The sequence below is a fragment of the Argopecten irradians genome, chromosome 5 (assembly GCF_041381155.1).
Source record: "Argopecten irradians isolate NY chromosome 5, Ai_NY, whole genome shotgun sequence".
Taxonomy (NCBI): Eukaryota; Metazoa; Mollusca; class Bivalvia; order Pectinida; family Pectinidae; genus Argopecten; species Argopecten irradians.
Window position 1 is genome coordinate 4495135 of NC_091138.1, and position 23331 is coordinate 4518465.

Genomic DNA, 23331 nt, shown 5'->3' on the forward strand with positions numbered 1-23331 from the left:
GTACACCAGAGTAATTAACAGGTGTTATGATGAGGAGTACACCAGAGTCATTAACAGGTGTTTTGATGAGGAGTACACCAGAGTAATTAACAGGTGTTATGATGAGGAGTACACCAGAGTAATTAACAGGTGTTTTGATGAGGAGTACACCAGAGTAATTAACAGGTGTTATGATGAGGAGTACACCAGAGTAATTAACAGGTGTTATGATGAGGAGGAGTACACCAGAGTTCATTAACAGGTGTTATGATGAGGAGTACACCAGAGTAATTAACAGGTGTTTTGATGAGGAGTACACCAGAGTAATTAACAGGTGTTATGATGAGGAGTACACCAGAGTAATTAACAGGTGTTATGATGAGGAGTACACCAGAGTAATTAACAGGTGTTTTGATGAGGAGTACACCAGAGTAATTAACAGGTGTTTTGATGAGGAGTACACCAGAGTAATTAACAGGTGTTATTGATGAGGAGTACACCAGAGTAATTAACAGGTGTTTTGATGAGGAGTACACCAGAGTAATTAACAGGTGGTTTTGATGAGGAGTACACAGAGTAATTAACAGGTGTTTTTGATGAGGAGTACACCAGAGTAATTATTAACAGGTGTTATGATGAGGAGTACACCAGAGTAATTAACAGGTGTTTTGATGAAGGAGTACACCAGAGTAATTAACAGGTGTTTGATGAGGAGTACACCAGAGTAATTAACAGGTGTTTTGATGAGGAGTACACCAGAGTAATTAACAGGTGTTTTGATGATCTCCTTTACAGGATCACAAATAACTTATCTCCCTTTACCAAAAGTCACAAATAACTTATCTCCCTTTACCAAAAGTCACAAATAACTTATCTCCCTTTACCAAAATTCACAAATAACTTATCTCCCTTTACCAAAATTCACAAATAACTTATCTCCCTTTACCAAAATTCACAAATAACTTATCTCCCTTTACCAAAATTCACAAATAACTTATCTCCCTTTACCAAAATTCACAAATAACTTATCTCCCTTTACCAAAAGTCACAAATAACTGATCCCCCTTTACCAAAATTCACAAACAAGTTATCTCCCCTTTACTGCAAGTCATAAAATAACTTATCTTCCCTTTACCAAAGGTCACTAATATCTTATATCTCCTTTACCAAAAGTCACTTATAACTTATCTCCCCTTTACCAGAATTTACCAATACCTTATCTTTTTTTTTATGTGTCACAACCTCAGCATTTGTTACTGAACAGTTGTTACTTTTGCATGGATGTAAATCTATGTGTTGACAAACACTAAAATGTACCCGGGCAATCCTACATACCACCAGCATGTCTACTACCTTTATGAAACAGCTTTTTCTTTTTAAAATGGAGATGTAAAACGAGATTGATAATTATGTAGTCTAAAAAGTTACAAGCTTACCATTAATACTACACTCAATATCATCTTCTGAACAATGTAATTTAAATAAATCAAATATTAATTTTCACAACGCAGGACGTCTTATGTTTCCTGCTGTCGTCCTAATTACTGTGCGTTAGTTGACTATCACTGGGCCAGATGACAAAACAGCGAAATGAATCTTCACCTGTTAGATGATCTTCTTGTTTTCAAAAAACATAATAATTTTTTTTCTTAACCTCGAATACGAAATAAACAACTTACAAAAGGATCCAGAGTGATGAGACATAAGGAGTTGGAGGCCTGCTGAGTGGCATCGTAAAGTGGCTTACACCTTCCTATTTCATTCTCAATCTGTAAATGTAACCATAAAGCAACACTGAACAGATTGAATATAGATAATTCTAATGAGAGCACAGAGTATTTGATGTGAAGGAAATATAAAATACCCATTCACGTACTGGTAATCCAAGAAATGACAATCAATTTGGTAACCTTGAAGTTACATAAAACTGTTTCTGGTTAAGTATGACGTGATCATGTCTACAGGAAGATGTCTGGTCATTAATAACAGTAAATAATGCTGTAGAACTCGTTTACTTGTCCTTATACATACCTTACTCTTTACTCCATCGATCTCCCTTTGTACAAAGGTAGAAATATTCCCCATTACCACCTGTAAAGTCTGTAAAAACACAAACAAGATTAAATAATCTGTCTGCTCAAACATACAACTTCTCTGGTCTTACATAAATATAGAGTTTAAAACTTTGATATACACAAAACTTTCACTGGATCTGTTAAATAATTAGTTTTGCCTGGTAGACGCTTATCCTGGTACTTTTTAAATATTTTTTAATACTTTTTGTTAATATTTTTACAATATATTGTTAATGCTTACAACTGATAATCTGTAAACTATTAAGATAAATATAATTTTATAGCTCAATCTTGATGAAAAATAAGAAGATTCCAGAAGAATCCCCTACACTAAACAATTTTGATGAGATGCCCTCACAATAACTATAATACTTTCATCCATCAAAAAAGGCCCCATCCCCTCTAAATTGACCCTTAGCCGCAGTAAATGAAACCAATATACCTAAATACCAATCTTCATTGAAATGAGACAATTTTTTAATTTTTACCCCTTTAGGAGCTACTGTGAACATTGTGGATTTCTAGACCTCTTCATAAATAATGAGCATAGTATTCATGTCCCAACACATTCCTGTTTACCAATATTTATTAAATTGGACGATTGATTTATAGATTTTGACCCATTTGATTTCTAGAGGAAAATTCAAACCGCTATTGCACTTCTACACAGTATCAGTTATACCATGTGCAGTTTGAAAACAATCATCCCATCTGTTTTGAGCAATCTCCGGAAACATTGAATACATGCCCCTAATAATAATCAGGGCAGTGACCTTATAACAAGCTGTAAGTTCTATGCCAAAGTTGGCCCATGTCAACAGACTTAATGTAATATTTGACCCTTACATTTTATCACATTGACCTTTCCTTCTTTTACTCATGGTGTTCTTTCCATCAACTTGGCTTTATAACACAACAATATATCAGTAAAATATACATGATTTTACCTCACTAACAATAGTGGTACTGTTTCTATTGAAAATGATCTGAGTTTCATTTAGTGCATTGATTAGGTCTCTTGTCCGGTTCTGTAAAAAAAGAAATACACTACATTAATATATCAGTATCAATTACATCATACAGACTCCTAGACTTTATATACCATTACATACAACAATAACAGGTGGCTGTGATGACCAAGAGTTTTTAGTAGATATTACCAAAAGTACAGTTAAAGTCATATTGTAACTTGGTCATTACAAGTTTTTATCATATATTTCTACATAGATTTGTACTTTCAAAATAACAAAGTATCTGAATGCAATGATAGACCGCCAATTCATTTGACATTTTACCTGAAGTTTAGTTTAGACTCAAACTATTTAGGAAATTTAATTTCTATCTGGCTAAATGTTGTACAGTCGAGACTGTCTTATGTGACTTTCCAAGGGACCGTCACAAAAAAGTCACATAAGACAGGGAGTCACTTAAGGCAGTCCAAGATCATCCGCAACATCACTGTACAAAAATCTGTCTTTAATTGTCTGTTAATTTATTCTTCATTATAAATATATCAATTTTTCAGATTTTTAAAAGATAAATAAAAAATAATAATAAAATAATAATAAAAAAAATGAAAAATTATTTAATTTTTTTTAATTAAAAACCATTTAGATCTAGTTATAAATTACAAGCAGACATACATTGATGCTTGGTTTTAAAATTTGTTCAAGAAAAAAAATTCTATCTGGAGGGGGTGCAATTTTGGGTTAAAAATCTAATTTTTTTGCAATTAAAAAAAATATTTGTGTGTCATGGTTTTTCAGGCTTGAAAAAAAAATACAAAAATCACACTTGTCAGAAAACAACCATTGCAAAACAATTGCAGATGTTGTGTAAATTAAAAAACAAATCATTACTACTGTACAGTAGAGGTACCATTTTTAAACCTGGGTTTTATTTTGCTGAATTTTACAAATCTACTGTACACTGCTACCAAATGGCGGCCATTACAGAAGCCCAAGTCGTGTGCACTTGTTTTCACAAGGCTTTTTGGTGTTATGAAGAAAATATAGGGTTTCTGACTATGGGATGGCAATTATAATGACTGTTTACTCATATCAAAGAACGAAATTATGTTTGGTCGTAAATGCCATGTACAAAACAAGAGTCACCCACGCCAAGCCATAGGATGATACGGTAGGCAAAATAAAACATGCCGATTTATTTAATTTGTTCCGTTATTAATGGTCAATATTTACCATTGTTTAGTATTGAGAGATATCTGGACGATATCTAGCCTTTTTAATAGTTTAACACAAAATTTTGTGGAAAAAAACCAATCTTTCATGATCCGTCAAAACTGGTTACGCATTAACTACTCTTATCGTAGTCAACAGTCGATGTTTAGTTCGATGTTCACACCTCTTTATCTATCATAATTATGGCCTCAGGCGAATGAAAAGTCGCTCAAGATAGACTTTTCATGATGTTTGGGTTGTAAAAAAAACATGGTCGCTTGTCACGTAAGACAGGGAGTCGCTGAAAACAGACCCATTATATAGCAAAATACGTTGGGGGGTCTCAAGTAAGGTCACATAAGACAGGGAGTCGCTACATACAGGGGGTCGCTCAGACAGTCTCGACTGTACTTAGTTCTAATGTAACTACCTTTATGTTTGTATAGGTCTCTAAATGTTTTACTTAGTTTTGATGAAACTACCTTTATGTTTGTATAGGTCTCTAAATGTTGTACTTAGTTCTGATGTAACTACCTTTATGTTTGTATAGGTCTCTAAATGTTGAACTTAGTTCTGATGTAACTACCTTTAAGTTTGTGTAGGTCTCTAAATGTTGTACTTAGTTCTGATGTAACTACCTTTATGTTTGTATAGGTCTCTAAATGTTGTACTTAGTTCTGATGTTACTACCTTTATATTTGTGTGGGTCTCTAAATGTTGTACTTAGTTCTGATGTAACTACCTTTATGTTTGTGTAGGTCTCTAAATGTTGTACTTAGTTCTGATGTAACTACCTTTATGTTTGTGTAGGTCTCTAAATGTTGTACTTAGTTCTGATGTAACTACCTTTATGTTTGTATAGGTCTCTAAATGTTGTACTTAGTTCTGATGTAACTACCTTTATGTTTGTATAGGTCTCTAAATGTTGTACTTAGTTCTGATGTAACTACCTTTATGTTTGTGTAGGTCTCTAAATGTTGTACTTAGTTCTGATGTAACTACCTTTATGTTTGTGTAGATCTCTAAATGTTGTACTTAGTTCTGATGTAACTACCTTTATGTTTGTGTAGATCTCTAAATGTTGTACTTAGTTCTGATGTAACTACCTTTATGTTTGTGTAGATCTCTAAATGTTGTACTTAGTTCTGATGTAACTACCTTTATGTTTGTGTAGATCTCTAAATGTTGTACTTAGTTCTGATGTAACTACCTTTATGTTTGTATAGGTCTCTAAATGTTGTACTTAGTGCTGATGTAACTACCTTTATGTTTGTGTAGATCTCTAAATGTTGTACTTAGTGCTGATGTAACTACCTTTATGTTTGTGTAGATCTCTAAATGTTGTACTTAGTTCTGATATAGCCACCTTTCTGTTTGTGTAGATCTCTAAATGTTGTACTTAAAATCTGATATAGGAACCTTTATGTTTGTGTGGGTCTCTAAATGTTGTACTTAGTTCTGACGTTACACTTACCTTTATGTTTGTGTAGGTCTCTAAATGTTGCACTACAGCCCTCAGTTGGTTCTATGATGAAATAAAGAAAATAAACATAAAACAAAGAGCCGCAAAGAGTGGCATTATCCCTCGCTAATCCCAGTTGGTATACAAACCCAAGTGCAACCAGGTCAAAATAATAATTATTAAAGTATAAATTTGAATATGTGCGAACATTGTACTGAAGAAAAAAATAGCAGGTCACAAAAAAAAACTGCTATTCTATATTTCCATGGTAACAGAAGAAATTCCAAACACTGAAGGTCCTTAACAGCAAAAGGCACAACTAGGGCAATTTGGTATTTTTGACAGTTTCCATGGTCACGTGAAAAATTCTCAAAACAGGAGGTCGGCAATAGCAAAAGGCACAACAAGGGCACTTTTCTCAAATATTCATTAAGTTTCATGGAGCTACGTTAAACTGGTTTGGAGTTCTGGTCTGGGAAAAAAGGAGGTTGTGTTAGTGTTTTTTGGACTGAAGAAGGCCCTATAGTGGCTGAGTATATATTCCATAGAAATGATTTTTGATTTTACATTGAATTTATTTTGGACTTTTTATTTCGGATTATTGATGTACCATTATTATACCATTATTACCTCATTAGGAAACAAAAGGAAACAGTAATTTGGTATTTTTGACTAAGTTTCCATGGTGACGGAAAAAGTTCCCAAAATAGAAGGTTCGCAATAACAAAAGGCACAACTAGGGCACTTGTCTGATGTATACAGAAAGTTTCAAGGAGATGCGTTGAACATTTTTTGAGTTATAGCCTGGAAAAGAATCTCGGACAGACGAATGGATCCCAAATTAATATCCCCTGCAAACGTGTTTCACGGGGGATAATGAACATGTTTTTATTGGAAGTCTATCGACAAATACTTCTAGTTGACAGGGTCCTGGCTGAAAGCACCTTTTACTTTATTTTGGGAATAAAATTGGGTTAAATTGAAAAGGATTTCCCTGAGGTTATATGCAAATTTTGGGATTTTTTTAAAAGTACAAAATAATGGAGCCCATTATGGCCCAAAATTTCCCGAGAAAAAGAACCTGGTTGACATTTACACAGTTCATATTTTTTTCTTTTAAGATTTCATAATAAATGAAATTTGATAATGTTTAAACCTCACATGTTTTTTTCTTTCATTGATTTACTTTAAAGTTATAATATGATAACATTTTAATGTTTGAATGTTCACATTGCTAACTTGTATATATATAAATGATAACTCTGTACTTACAAACTGTTGAGTTAGGTTTACGACCTCGTCATCCTCCAGTGCCTGAAGCACAGCTGATTGGTTCCTCAGACTTTGTGCTGCTGTCAAATTCTGATCACAAGAGAAAACAAAAACTGAATTATCAGTATGTACTAACATTACTTTTTATAATTCAAACTTAAACATGTTTTTTTATCCTATATATGACAGCCTTTGGGGAAAGGCACTAGAAACAAATAACCACAAAGTAAAACATTTCACATTAAGGCTGTATTGACTACATAGACAGACAGACAGACAAACAGACAGACAACCTGATTACTTATAAGCACTCACTACAGCACATCTCCATGCAGGACATAAAATCCCATAAACATTTTACAGGTTAATACTTTGATATCATATTAACACCAAGCAACTCTTTTGATAATATACAAGGCATACTCACAGTTCCCTCAATGGTAGTAGCTGTGTTAATACTAGTAATAGCACCATTCAACGGTGACGTAGTGATACTCTTGTTCAGCTATTAAAGAAAATTAATGATACAACAATCAGTGCTGATAATTAACGTTGTTATAGTGGTATAATTCAGATCAAGATATGATAATTAAGTTGTTATGGTGGTCTTGTTCAGATCAAGATCTGATAATTACGCTGCTATGGTGGTCTCGTTCAGATCAAGATCTGATAATTACGCTGTTATGGTGGTCTCGTTCAAATCAAGATATGATAATTACACTGTTATGGTGGTCTCGTTCAGATCAAGATCTGATAATTACACTGTTATGGTGGTTTCGTTCAGATCAAGATATGATAATTACGCTGTTATGGTGGTCTTGTTCAGATGAAGATCTGATAATTACACTGTTTTTTGGTGATCTCGTTCAGATAAAAATCTGATAATTACGCTGTTATAGTGGTATAATTCAGATAAAAATCTGATAATTATGTTGTTATTGTGATCTCATTTAGATGAAGATCTGATAATTACCCTGTTATTGTGGTCTCGTTCAGATCAAGATATGATAATTACACTGTTATCTTGGTCTTGTATAGATTAAGATCTGATAATTACGCTGTTATTGTGGTCTTGTTCAGATCAAGATATGATAATAACACTGTTATGGTGGTCTCGTTCAGATCAAGATCTGATTATTACGCTGTTATGGTGGTATCGTTCAGATCAAGATCTGATAATTACACTGTTATGGTGGTATCGTTCAGATCAAGATCTGATAATTACGCTGTTATGGTGGTCTCGTTCAGATCAAGATCTGATAATTACACTGTTATGGTGGTCTCGTTCAGATCAAGATCTGATAATTACACTGCTATGGTGGTCTCGTTCAGATCAAGATCTGATAATTACGCTGTTATTGTGGTCTCGTTCTGATCAAGATCTGATAATTACGCTGTTATGGTGGTCTCGTTCAGATCAAGATATGATAATTACACTGTTATGGTGGTCTTGTTTAGATGAAGATATGATAATTACACTGTTATGGTGGTCTCGTTCAGATCAAGATCTGATAATTACGCTGTTATGGTGGTCTCGTTCAGATCAAGATCTGATAATTACACTGTTATGGTGGTCTCGTTCAGATCAAGATCTGATAATTATACTGTTATGGTGGTCTTGTTCAGATGAAGATCTGATAAGTACGCTGTTATGGTGGTCTCGTTCAGATCAAGATATGATAATTACACTGTTATGGTTGTCTCGTTCAGATCAAGATCTGATAATTACGCTGTTATGGTGGTCTCGTTCAGATCAAGATCTGATAATTACCCTGTTATGGTGGTCTCGTTCAGATCAAGATCTGATAATTACGCTGTTATGGTGGTCTCATTCAGATCAAGATATGATAATTACACTGTTATTGTGGTCTTGTATAGATGAAGATCTGATAATTACCCTTTTATGGTGGTCTCGTTCAGATCAAGATATGATAATTACACTGTTATCTTGGTCTTGTATAGATGAAGATCTGATAATTACGCTGTTATTGTGGTCTTGTTCAGATCAAGATATGATAATTACACTGTTATGGTGGTCTCGGTTAGATCAAGATCTGATAATTACACTGTTATGGTGGTTTCGTTCAGATCAAGATCTGATAATTACACTGCTATGGTGGTCTCGTTCAGATGAAGATCTGATAAGTACGCTGTTATGGTGGTCTCGTTCAGATCAAGATCTGATAATTACACTGTTATGGTGGTCTTGTTTAGATGAAGATCTGATAATTACGCTGTTATGGTGGTCTCATTCAGATCAAGATCTGATAATTACACTGTTATGGTGGTCTTGTATAGATGAAGATCTGATAATTACACTGTTTTTTGGTGATCTCGTTCAGATAAAAATCTGATAATTACGCTGTTATTGTGGTCTCGTTCAGATCAAGATCTGATAAATACGCTGTTATTGTGGTCTTGTTCAGATCAAGATATGATAATAACACTGTTATGGTGGTCTCGTTCAGATCAAGATCTGATAATTACACTGTTATGTTGGTCTTGTTCAGATCAAGATCTGATAATTACGCTGCTATGGTGGTCTCATTCAGATCAAGATCTGATAATTACGCTGTTATGGTGGTCTCGTTCAGATCAAGATCTGATAATTACGCTGTTATGGTGGTCTCGTTCAGATCAAGACATGATAATTACACTGTTATGGTGGTCTCGTTCTGATCAAGATCTGATAATTACGCTGTTATGGTGGTCTCGTTCAGATCAAGATCTGATAATTACGCTGCTATGGTGGTCTCATTCAGATCAAGATCTGATAATTACGCTGTTATGGTGGTCTCATTCAGATCAAGATCTGATAATTACGCTGTTATGGTGGTCTCGTTCAGATCAAGATCTGATAATTACGCTGTTATGGTGGTCTCGTTCAGATCAAGATCTGATAATTACGCTGTTATGGTGGTCTCGTTCAGATCAAGATCTGATAATTACGCTTTTATGGTGGTCTCGTCAGATGAGATCTGATAAGTACGCTGTTATGGTGGTCTCGTTCAGATCAAGATATGATAATTACACTGTTATGGTGGTCTCGTTCAGATCAAGATCTGATAATTACGCTGTTATGGTGGTCTCGTTCAGATCAAGATCTGATAATTACACTGTTATGGTGGTCTCGTTCAGATCAAGATCTGATAATTACGCTGTTATGGTGGTCTCGTTCAGATCAAGATATGATAATTACACTGTTATTGTGGTCTTGTATAGATGAAGATCTGATAATTACCCTGTTATGGTGGTCTCGTTCAGATCAAGATATGATAATTACACTGTTATCTCTTGGTCTTATATAGATGAAGATCTGATAATTACGCTGTTATTGTGGTCTTGTTCAGATCAAGATATGATAATTACACTGTTATGGTGGTCTCGTTCAGATCAAGATCTGATAATTACACTGTTATGGTGGTTTCGTTCAGATCAAGATCTGATAATTACACTGCTATGGTGGTCTCGTTCAGATGAAGATCTGATAAGTACGCTGTTATGGTGGTCTCGTTCAGATCAAGATCTGATAATTATACTCTTATGGTGGTCTTGTTCAGATCAAGATATGATAATTACACTGTTATGTTGGTCTTGTTCAGATCAAGATCTGATAATTACACTGTTTTGTTGGTCTTGTTTAGATGAAGATCTGATAATTACACTGCTATGGTGGTCTCGTTCAGATCAAGATATGATAATTACGCTGCTATGGTGGTCTCGGTTAGATCAAGATCTGATAATTACACTGTTATGGTGGTCTTGTTTAGATGAAGATCTGATAATTACGCTGTTATGGTGGTCTCGTTCAGATCAAGATCTGATAATTACACTGTTATGGTGGTATCGTTCAGATCAAGATCTGATAATTACGCTGTTATTGTGGTCTCGTTCAAATCAAGATATGATAATTACACTGTTATGGTGGTCTCGTTCAGATCAAGATCTGATAATTACACATTATGGTGGTCTCATTCAGATCAAGATCTGATAATTACGCTGTTATGGTGGTCTTGTTCAGATGAAGATCTGATAATTACACTGTTTTTTGGTGATCTCGTTCAGATAAAAATCTGATAATTACGCTGTTATAGTGGTATAATTCAGATAAAAATCTGATAATTATGTTGTTATTGTGATCTCATTTAGATTGAAGATCTGATAATTACCCTGTTATTGTGGTCTCGTTCAGATCAAGATATGATAATTACACTGTTATCTTGGTCTTGTATAGATGAAGATCTGATAATTACGCTGTTATTGTGGTCTTGTTCAGATCAAGATATGATAATAACACTGTTATGGTGGTCTCGTTCAGATCAAGATCTGATTATTACGCTGTTATGGTGGTATCATTCAGATCAAGATCTGATAATTACACTGTTATGGTGGTATCGTTCAGATCAAGATCTGATAATTACGCTGTTATGGTGGTCTCGTTCAGATCAAGATCTGATAATTACACTGTTATGGTGGTCTTGTTCAGATCAAGATCTGATAATTACACTGCTATGGTGGTCTCGTTCAGATCAAGATCTGATAATTACGCTGTTATTGTGGTCTCGTTCTGATCAAGATCTGATAATTACGCTGTTATGGTGGTCTCGTTCAGATCAAGATATGATAATTACACTGTTATGGTGGTCTCGTTCAGATCAAGATCTGATAATTACACTGTTATGGTGGTCTCGTTCAGATCAAGATCTGATAATTACGCTGTTATGGTGGTCTCGTTCAGATCAAGATCTGATAATTACACTGTTATGGTGGTCTCGTTCAGATCAAGATCTGATAATTATACTGTTATGGTGGTCTTGTTCAGATGAAGATCTGATAAGTACGCTGTTATGGTGGTCTCGTTCAGATCAAGATATGATAATTACACTGTTATGGTGGTCTCGTTCAGATCAAGATCTGATAATTACGCTGTTATGGTGGTCTCGTTCAGATCAAGATCTGATAATTACCCTGTTATGGTGGTCTCGTTCAGATCAAGATCTGATAATTACGCTGTTATGGTGGTCTCGTTCAGATCAAGATATGATAATTACACTGTTATTGTGGTCTTGTATAGATGAAGATCTGATAATTACCCTGTTATGGTGGTCTCGTTCAGATCAAGATATGATAATTACACTGTTATCTTGGTCTTGTATAGATGAAGATCTGATAATTACGCTGTTATTGTGGTCTTGTTCAGATCAAGATATGATAATTACACTGTTATGGTGGTCTCGGTTAGATCAAGATCTGATAATTACACTGTTATGGTGGTTTCGTTCAGATCAAGATCTGATAATTACACTGCTATGGTGGTCTCGTTCAGATGAAGATCTGATAAGTACGCTGTTATGGTGGTCTCGTTCAGATCAAGATCTGATAATTACACTGTTATGGTGGTCTTGTTTAGATGAAGATCTGATAATTACGCTGTTATGGTGGTCTCATTCAGATCAAGATCTGATAATTACACTGTTATGGTGGTCTTGTATAGATGAAGATCTGATAATTACACTGTTTTTTGGTGATCTCGTTCAGATAAAAATCTGATAATTACGCTGTTATTGTGGTCTCGTTCAGATCAAGATCTGATAATTACGCTGTTATTGTGGTCTTGTTCAGATCAAGATATGATAATAACACTGTTATGGTGGTCTCGTTCAGATCAAGATCTGATTATTACGCTGTTATGGTGGTCTCGTTCAGATCAAGATCTGATAATTACGCTGCTATGGTGGTCTCGTTCAGATCAAGATCTGATAATTACGCTGTTATGGTGGTCTCGTTCAGATCAAGATCTGATAATTACGCTGTTATGGTGGTCTCGTTCAGATCAAGACATGATAATTACACTGTTATGGTGGTCTCGTTCTGATCAAGATCTGATAATTACGCTGTTATGGTGGTCTCGTTCAGATCAAGATCTGATAATTACGCTGTTATGGTGGTCTCGTTCAGATCAAGATCTGATAATTACGCTGTTATGGTGGTCTCGTTCAGATCAAGATCTGATAATTACGCTGTTATGGTGGTCTCGTTCAGATCAAGATCTGATAATTACGCTGTTATGGTGGTCTCGTTCAGATCAAGATCTGATAATTACGCTGTTATGGTGGTCTCGTTCAGATCAAGATCTGATAATTACGCTTTTATGGTGGTCTCGTCAGATGAGATCTGATAAGTACGCTGTTATGGTGGTCTCGTTCAGATCAAGATATGATAATAACACTGTTATGGTGGTCTCGTTCAGATCAAGATCTGATAATTACGCTGTTATGGTGGTCTCGTTCAGATCAAGATCTGATAATTACACTGTTATGGTGGTCTCGTTCAGATCAAGATCTGATAATTACGCTGTTATGGTGGTCTCGTTCAGATCAAGATATGATAATTACACTGTTATTGTGGTCTTGTATAGATGAAGATCTGATAATTACCCTGTTATGGTGGTCTCGTTCAGATCAAGATATGATAATTACACTGTTATCTTGGTCTTATATAGATGAAGATCTGATAATTACGCTGTTATTGTGGTCTTGTTCAGATCAAGATATGATAATTACACTGTTATGGTGGTCTCGTTCAGATCAAGATCTGATAATTACACTGTTATGGTGGTTTCCTTCAGATCAAGATCTGATAATTACACTGCTATGGTGGTCTCGTTCAGATGAAGATCTGATAAGTACGCTGTTATGGTGGTCTCGTTCAGATCAAGATCTGATAATTATACTCTTATGGTGGTCTTGTTCAGATCAAGATATGATAATTACACTGTTATGTTGGTCTTGTTCAGATCAAGATCTGATAATTACACTGTTTTGTTGGTCTTGTTTAGATGAAGATCTGATTATTACACTGCTATGGTGGTCTCGTTCAGATCAAGATATGATAATTACGCTGCTATGGTGGTCTCGGTTAGATCAAGATCTGATAATTACACTGTTATGGTGGTCTTGTTTAGATGAAGATCTGATAATTACGCTGTTATGGTGGTCTCGTTCAGATCAAGATCTGATAATTACACTGTTATGGTGGTATCGTTCAGATCAAGATCTGATAATTACGCTGTTATTGTGGTCTCGTACAGATCAAGATATGATAATTACACTGTTATGGTGGTCTCGTTCAGATGAAGATCTGATAATTACACTGTTATGGTGGTCTTGTATAGATGAAGATCTGATAATTACACTGTTATGGTGGTCTCGTTCAGATCAAGATATGATAATTACGCTGTTATGGTGATCTGGTTTAGATGAAGATCGTTTAAGTTGTATTTAGTAGTAGTCACATTGTTAAATACATGTATGATTCAATTTGGATATTCATTCTCCCTATTTAAATTTTTTTTGGCCTTTTTTCTATTAATAAATTAAATTAAATATTTAATTAATAAATAAATGAGTGAAATAAGAAGAACTACGAGGTAAGAGGAGGGAGAGAAGAGAACAATTGAATTCTCGATTAGACATGATCTAACTGGCAACTCCCACAAAGTGAGGGAGAGGAGACTGTATACTCACCTCAGTTGTGTACTTGTCAAAGTTGATGGTGTCCACGCCGGAGTTGGAGAATTCATCAAGTTGAGTCTGTAGCTCTGTGGGTATGATGTTGATACTACCAAGGCTTGGGAGAGCAGTACCCATCACACTGTCGATCTCATTAGTGACCGCCTGCAATAACATCAATCTTTACTCAGCCAAACCCACATACAATGCTATTGTTATTTGGAAGAGATTATCATCCTATTAACAGTCAGGGCCATTTAAGGATGGCCTCCCATGTATGCGGTGTGAAGTGTGTGTGTATTCTTGGTGGCTGAATTATGTTTGTGTTGTGTCTTGTTGTGACAGCAGAACAGCAAATGAGTCATTCCATTCTCTTTATGCTAAGCAGAAACGGACACTTTTATAGGCTATTGTGTGTCTCGCCCATGGGCCAAGTGTGTAACTCCAGGCCAAAAGTGAGGCAGTGTCAAGGGAGACAATTCTGTCTCTAATCAAAGGAGTTTCTGGTATTTGTTGATGTTTCTAACTGAGATTTAATTTGTTCATAAAATCACCAATGTGATGGGAAGCAGACAGGATATTTAATGTTGTGGCACAATAGATCTAGATAAAAAATATAAAAAATAATCTAAAAAGTATTAAGAACAAATATTCTAGGAATGTTAATGTTTTTCAATATATGCCTTCAACTATCATTTGCATATATAAAACCATTACAAACAGGTTTGTGTATACTGGCATGGTTAGATTCATATTTGCATAATACTCAACATTTCATTATAATATTGAATGTGTGTGTACTCACCGAGGTGTTGAGGAGGGAATCCAGATCAAAAAGGTGCTTCAATTTGACAGCTGTATATAGGGCCATGTTGTTTTTACAGTCACTGCAATAGATAAAACACTGCATCATAAATGAAGGAAGTAGCCAACAAGGCATCACTGTCACACCTGACCTAGATGTAACACCTGTCCTAGGTGTCACTGTCACACCTGTCCTAGGTGTCACTGTCACACCTGTCCTAGGTGTCATTGTCACACCTGACCTAGGTGTCACTGTCACATCTGTCTTAGATGTCACACATGTCTTAAATGTTACACCTGTCCTAGATATCACTGTCACACCTGACCTAGATGTCACACTGTCCTAGGTGTCACTGTCAGACCTGTCCTAGGTGTCACTGTCACACCTGTCCTAGATGTCACTGTCACACCTGTCCTAGGCTTCACTGTCACACCTGTCCTAGGAGTCACTGTCACACCTGTCCTAGGCGTCACTGTCACATCTGTCCTAGGCGTCACTGTCACACCTGTCCTAGGTGTCACTGTCACACCTGTCCTAGGTGTCACTGTCACACCTGTCCTAGGTATCACTGTCACACCTGACCTAGATGTCACGCCTGTCCTAGGTGTCATTGTCACATCTGTCCTAGGTGTCACTGTCACACCTGTCCTGAGTGTCACTGTCACACCTGTCTTAGATGTCACACCTGTCTTAAATGCCACACCTGTCCTAGGTGTCACTGTCACACCTGACCTAGATGTCACACCTGTCCTAGGTGTCACTGTCACAACTGTCCTAGGTGTCGCTGTCACACCTGTCCTAGGTGTCACTGTCACAACTGTCCTAGGTGTCACTGTCACACCTGTCCTAGGTGTCACTGTCACACCTGTCCTAAGTGTCACTGTCACACCTGTCTTAGATGTCACACCTGTCTTAGATGCCACACCTGTCCTAGGTGTCACTGTCACACCTGACCTAGATGTCACACCTGTCCTAGGTGTCACTGTCACACCTGTCCTAGGTGTCACTGTCACACCTGTCCTAGGTGTCACTGTCACACCTGTCCTAAGTGTCACTGTCACACCTGTCTTAGATGTCACACCTGTCTTAGATGCCACACCTGTCCTAGGTGTCACTGTCACACCTGACCTAGATGTCACACCTGTCCTAGGTGTCACTGTCACACCTGTCCTAGGTGTCACTGTCACACCTGTCCTAGGTGTCACTGTCACACCTGTCCTAGGTGTCACTGTCACACCTGTCCTAGGTGTCACTGTCACACCTGTCCTAGGTGTCATGTCACACCTGTCCTAGGTGTCACTGTCACACCTGTCCTAGGTGTCACTGTCACACCTGTCCTAGGTGTCACTGTCACACCTGACCTAGATGTCACACCTATCCTAGATGTCACTGTCACACCTGACCTAGGCGTCACTGTCACACCTGTCCTAGGTATCACTGTCACACCTGTCCTAGATGTCACTGTCACACCTGTCCTAGGTGTCACTGTCACACCTGTCCTAGGTGTCACTGTCACACCTGACCTAGATGTCACATCTGTCCTAGGTGTCACTGTCACATCTGTCCTAGGTGTCACTGTCACACCTGTCCTAGATGTCACTGTCACACCTGACCTAGGTGTCACTGTCACACCTGACCGATGTCACACCTGTCCTAGGTGTCACTGTCACACCTGTCCTAGGTGTCATTGTCACACCTGTCCTAGGTGTCACTGTCACACCTGTTCTAGGTGTCACTGTCAAACCTGACCTAGGTGTCACTGTCACACCTGACCTAGGTGTCACTGTCACACCTGTCCTAGATGTCACACCTGACCTAGGTGTCACTTCACACCTGACCTAGGTGTCACTGTCACACCTGACCTAGGTGTCACTGTCACACCTGGCCTAGATGTCACACCTGACTTAGGTGTCACTTCACACCTTACCTAGGTGTCACTGTCACACCTGTCCTAGGTGTTACTGTCACACCTGTCTTAGATGTCACTGTCACACCTGTCCTAGGTGTCAATGTCACACCTGTTCTAGGTGTCACTGTCACACCTGTCCTAGGTGTCACTGTCACGCCTGACCTACCTTACATAGGTGTTTATCACACCAGTCTCAATATATTAAATCCCATTTGTCCTTTATGACCTTACTTGAGTATACTGCCCAGGGTGAGATTGGCCGGTGCATTATCTCCGTACAGCAGTTTACTGATCCGAATGTGTAACACCTCATCCACCACTGGCTCATAAAGCTACAATATAAATGTGGTCTTAACATTCTGCAAAATGTATCAAATCAAGAAATCAATGATTGACATAAAATGTTGGGCCAATATCATTGGTGGTAAATAATTAATTACATAACAATTTATCCTTATCAGGTATCTGAGAGCATGTATCAACTTATCATCAGAAGGCTATAAAAGGTTTTATATATTTACTGAGGTTATACCAAGAGTAATTAGGCTATATATTACCTGGACATTTTCCACTCCGTTGTTGAATTCACGACACACAATACCGTACATGCTCCCTCCCAGCAGGAACAGTATGAGGACAATCAACATGAGGATGGAGGCGAAAAGGAAGGACCATACTACACCACTGGTAAAATCAAAAGGCGTGTGTAAAATAATCATTAACAGAGGCACAACATTTAAACAATAGTCACTCAGCTTAGCCTGCTGTACAATCAATATAAGGCATCAGACCTTTAAGGAACATGTATACAAAGTTTGCTTAACCTAAACAGTCTTGAATTAAAGGTCAGTTTACAGCTTGACTTACCATACAATACAGCTTGACTTACCATACAATACAGCTTGACTTACCATACAATGTTAGCATGACTTACCATACAATACAGCTTGACTTACCATTCAATACAGCTTGACTTACCATACAATGTTACAGCTTGACTTACCATACAATGTTACAGCTTGACTTACCATACAACATTACAGCTTGACTTACCATACAATGTTACAGCTTGACTTACAATACAATACAGCTTGACTTACGATACAATACAGCTTGACTTACGATACAATACAGCTTGACTTACCATACAACATTACAGCTTGACTTACCATACAACATTACAGCTTGACTTACCATACAACATTACAGCTTGACTTACCATACAACGTTACAGCTTGACTTACCATACAACGTTACAGCTTGACTTACCATACAATGTTACAGCTTGACTTACAATACAACGTTACAGCTTGACTTACAATACAACGTTACAGCTTGACTTACCATACAATGTCACAGCTTGACTTACAATACAACGTTACAGCTAGACTTACCATACAATGTCACAGCTTGACTTAACATTCAACATTACATCTTGACTTACAATACAATGTTACAGCTTGACTTACCATACAACATTATAGCTTGACTTACCATACAACGTTACAGCATGACTTACCATACAACATTACAGCTTGACTTACCATACAACGTTACAGCTTGACTTATCATACAATGTTACAGCTTGACTTACCATACAATGTTACAGCTTGACTTACCATACAACGTTACAGCTTGACTTACCATACAATGTTACAGCTTGACTTACCATACAACGTTACAGCTTGACTTACCATAAAACATTACAGCTTGACTTATCATACCATGATGCAGCTTGACTTATCATACCATGATGCAGCTTGACTTACCATACAATGTTACAGCTTGACTTACCATACAATGTTACAGCTTGACTTACCATACAATGTTACAGCATGACTTACCATACAATGTTACAGCTTGACTTACCATACAACATTACAGCTTGACTTATCATACAACATTACAGCTTGACTTACATGTTACAGCTTGACTTACCATACAATGTTACAGCTTGACTTACCATACAATGTTACAGCTTGACTTACCATACAATGTTACAGCTTGACTTACCATACAACGTTACAGCTTGACTTATCATACCATGATACAGCTTGACTTACCATACAATGTTACAGCTTGACTTACCATACAATGTTACAGCTTGACTTACCATACAATGTTACAGCTTGACTTACCATACAATGTTACAGCTTGACTTACCATACAATGTTACAGCTTGACTTACCATACAACGTTACAGCTTGACTTACCATACAATGTTACAGCTTGACTTATCATACCATGATACAGCTTGACTTACCATACAATGTTACAGCTTGACTTATCATACCATGTTACAGCTTGACTTACCATACAATGTTACAGCTTGACTTACCATACAACGTTACAGCTTGACTTATCATACCATGATACAGCTTGACTTACATGTTACAGCTTGACTTACCATATAATGTTACAGCTTGACTTACCATACAATGTTACAGCTTGACTTACCATACAATGTTACAGCTTGACTTACCACAATGTTACAGCTTGACTTACCATACAATGTTACAGCTTGACTTACATGTTACAGCTTGACTTACCATACAATGTTACAGCTTGACTTATCATACCATGATACAGCTTGACTTACCATACAACGTTACAGCTTGACTTACCATACAATGTTACAGCTTGACTTACCATACAATGTTACAGCTTGACTTATCATACCATGATACAGCTTGACTTACCATACAATGTTACAGCTTGACTTACCATACAATGTTACAGCTTGACTTACATGTTACAGCTTGACTTACCATACAATGTTACAGCTTGACTTACCATACAACATTACAGCTTGACTTACCATACAATGTTACAGCTTGACTTATCATACCATAATACAGCTTGACTTACATGTTACAGCTTGACTTGACATACAATGTTACAGCTTGACTTGACATACCATGATACAGCTTGACTTACCATAAAACATTACAGCTTGACTTATCATACCATGATGCAGCTTGACTTATCATACCATGATGCAGCTTGACTTACCATACAATGTTACAGCTTGACTTACCATACAATGTTACAGCTTGACTTACCATACAATGTTACAGCATGACTTACCATACAATGTTACAGCATGACTTACCATACAACGTTACAGCTTGACTTATCATACAATGTTACAGCTTGACTTACCATACAATGTTACAGCTTGACTTACAATACAGTGTTACAGCTTGACTTACCATACAATGTTACAGCTTGACTTACATGTTACAGCTTGACTTACCATACAATGTTACAGCTTGACTTACCATACAACGTTACAGCTTGACTTATCATACCATGATACAGCTTGACTTACATGTTACAGCTTGACTTACCATATAATGTTACAGCTTGACTTACCATACAATGTTAAAGCTTGACTTACCATACAATGTTACAGCTTGACTTACATGTTACAGCTTGACTTACCATACAATGTTACAGCTTGACTTACATGTTACAGCTTGACTTACCATACAATGTTACAGCTTGACTTATCATACCATGATACAGCTTGACTTACATGTTACAGCTTGACTTATCATACCATGATACAGCTTGACTTACCATACAACATTACAGCTTGACTTATCATACCATGATACAGCTTGACTTACGTGTTACAGCTTGACTTATCATACCATGATACAGCTTGACTTACCATACAACATTACAGCTTGACTTATCATACAATGTTACAGCTTGACTTATCATACCATAATACAGCTTGACTTATATGTTACTGCTTGACTTGACATACAATGCTACAGCTTGACTTGACATACAATGTTACAGCATGACTTACCATACAACGTTACAGCTTGACTTACCATACAATGTTACAGCTTGACTTACCATACAATGTTACAGCTTGACTTATCATACCATGATACAGCTTGACTTACCATACAATGTTACAGCTTGACTTATCATACCATGATACAGCTTGACTTACCATACAATGTTACAGCTTGACTTACCATACAATGTTACAGCTTGACTTACCATACAATGTTACAGCTTGACTTACCATACAATGTTACAGCTTGACTTACCATACAATGTTACAGCTTGACTTACCATACAATGTTACAGCTTGACTACATACAATGTTACAGCTTGACTTACAATGTTACAGCTTGACTTACCATACAATGTTACAGCTTGACTTACCATACAATGTTACAGCTTGACTTACCATACAACGTTACAGCTTGACTTACCATACAATGTTACAGCTTGACTTATCATACCATGATACAGCTTGACTTACCATACAACATTACAGCTTGACTTATCATACAATGTTACAGCTTGACTTACCATACAACATTACAGCTTGACTTACAATACAATGTTACAGCTTGACTTACCATACAATGTTACAGCTTGACTTACATGTTACAGCTTGACTTACCATACAATGTTACAGCTTGACTTACCATACAACGTTACAGCTTGACTTATCATACCATGATACAGCTTGACTTACATGTTACAGCTTGACTTACCATACAATGTTACAGCTTGACTTACCATACAATGTTACAGCTTGACTTACCATACAATGTTACAGCTTGACTTACCATACAATGTTACAGCTTGACTTACCATACAATGTTACAGCTTGACTTACATGTTACAGCTTGACTTACCATACAATGTTACAGCTTGACTTATCATACCATGATACAGCTTGACTTACATGTTACAGCTTGACTTACCATACAATGTTACAGCTTGACTTATCATACAATGTTACAGCTTGACTTATCATTAAATGTTACAGCTTGACTTACCATACAATGTTACAGCTTGACTTATCATACCATGATACAGCTTGACTTACCATACAATGTTACAGCTTGACTTATCATACCATGATACAGCTTGACTTACCATACAATGTTACAGCTTGACTTACCATACAATGTTACAGCTTGACTTACCATACAATGTTACAGCTTGACTTACCATACAACGTTACAGCTTGACTTATCATACCATGATACAGCTTGACTTACATGTTACAGCTTGACTTACCATACAATGTTACAGCTTGACTTACCATACAATGTTACAGCTTGACTTACCATACAATGTTACAGCTTGACTTACCATACAATGTTACAGCTTGACTTACCATACAATGATACAGCTTGACTTACCATACAATGTTACAGCTTGACTTATCATACCATGATACAGCTTGACTTACCATACAATGTTACAGCTTGACTTACCATACAATGTTACAGCTTGACTTACCATACAATGTTACAGCTTGACTTACCATACAATGTTACAGCTTGACTTACCATACAATGTTACAGCTTGACTTACCATACAATGTTACAGCTTGACTTACCATACAACGTTACAGCTTGACTTACCATACAATGTTACAGCTTGACTTATCATACCATGATACAGCTTGACTTACCATACAACATTACAGCTTGACTTATCATACAATGTTACAGCTTGACTTACCATACAACATTACAGCTTGACTTACAATACAATGTTACAGCTTGACTTACCATACAATGTTACAGCTTGACTTACATGTTACAGCTTGACTTACCATACAATGTTACAGCTTGACTTACCATACAACGTTACAGCTTGACTTATCATACCATGATACAGCTTGACTTACATGTTACAGCTTGACTTACCATACAATGTTACAGCTTGACTTACCATACAATGTGACAGCTTGACTTACCATACAATGTTACAGCTTGACTTACCATACAATGTTACAGCTTGACTTACCATACAATGTTACAGCTTGACTTACATGTTACAGCTTGACTTACCATACAATGTTACAGCTTGACTTACCATACAATGTTACAGCTTGACTTACATGTTACAGCTTGACTTACCATACAATGTTACAGCTTGACTTATCATACAATGTTACAGCTTGACTTATCATACCATGATACAGCTTGACTTACCATACAATGTTACAGCTTGACTTGACATACAACATTACAGCTTGACTTATCATACCATGATACAGCTTGACTTACATGTTACAGCTTGACTTACCATACAATGTTACAGCTTGACTTACCATACAATGTTACAGCTTGACTTACCATACAATGT

The 23331-nt window shown here is 36.7% G+C and overlaps 1 protein-coding gene across 1 annotated transcript in view; it reads right to left on the reverse strand.

Moving 5' to 3' along the window:
* The window catches only part of LOC138324210 (prominin-1-A-like), a 59948-nt gene that overhangs the window by 16468 nt on the left and 20149 nt on the right, over positions 1-23331 (reverse strand). The window contains exons 10-20 of the mRNA XM_069269292.1: positions 17751-17877; positions 17425-17525; positions 15285-15366; positions 14495-14644; positions 7396-7473; positions 6969-7058; positions 5709-5759; positions 3002-3082; positions 2011-2079; positions 1634-1748; positions 1408-1442 (exon numbers count right to left, since the gene is read on the reverse strand). Of these exons, the coding sequence (XP_069125393.1) occupies positions 1408-1442; positions 1634-1748; positions 2011-2079; positions 3002-3082; positions 5709-5759; positions 6969-7058; positions 7396-7473; positions 14495-14644; positions 15285-15366; positions 17425-17525; positions 17751-17877 (979 nt within the window). The remainder of the gene's footprint in view (positions 1-1407; positions 1443-1633; positions 1749-2010; positions 2080-3001; positions 3083-5708; positions 5760-6968; positions 7059-7395; positions 7474-14494; positions 14645-15284; positions 15367-17424; positions 17526-17750; positions 17878-23331) is intronic.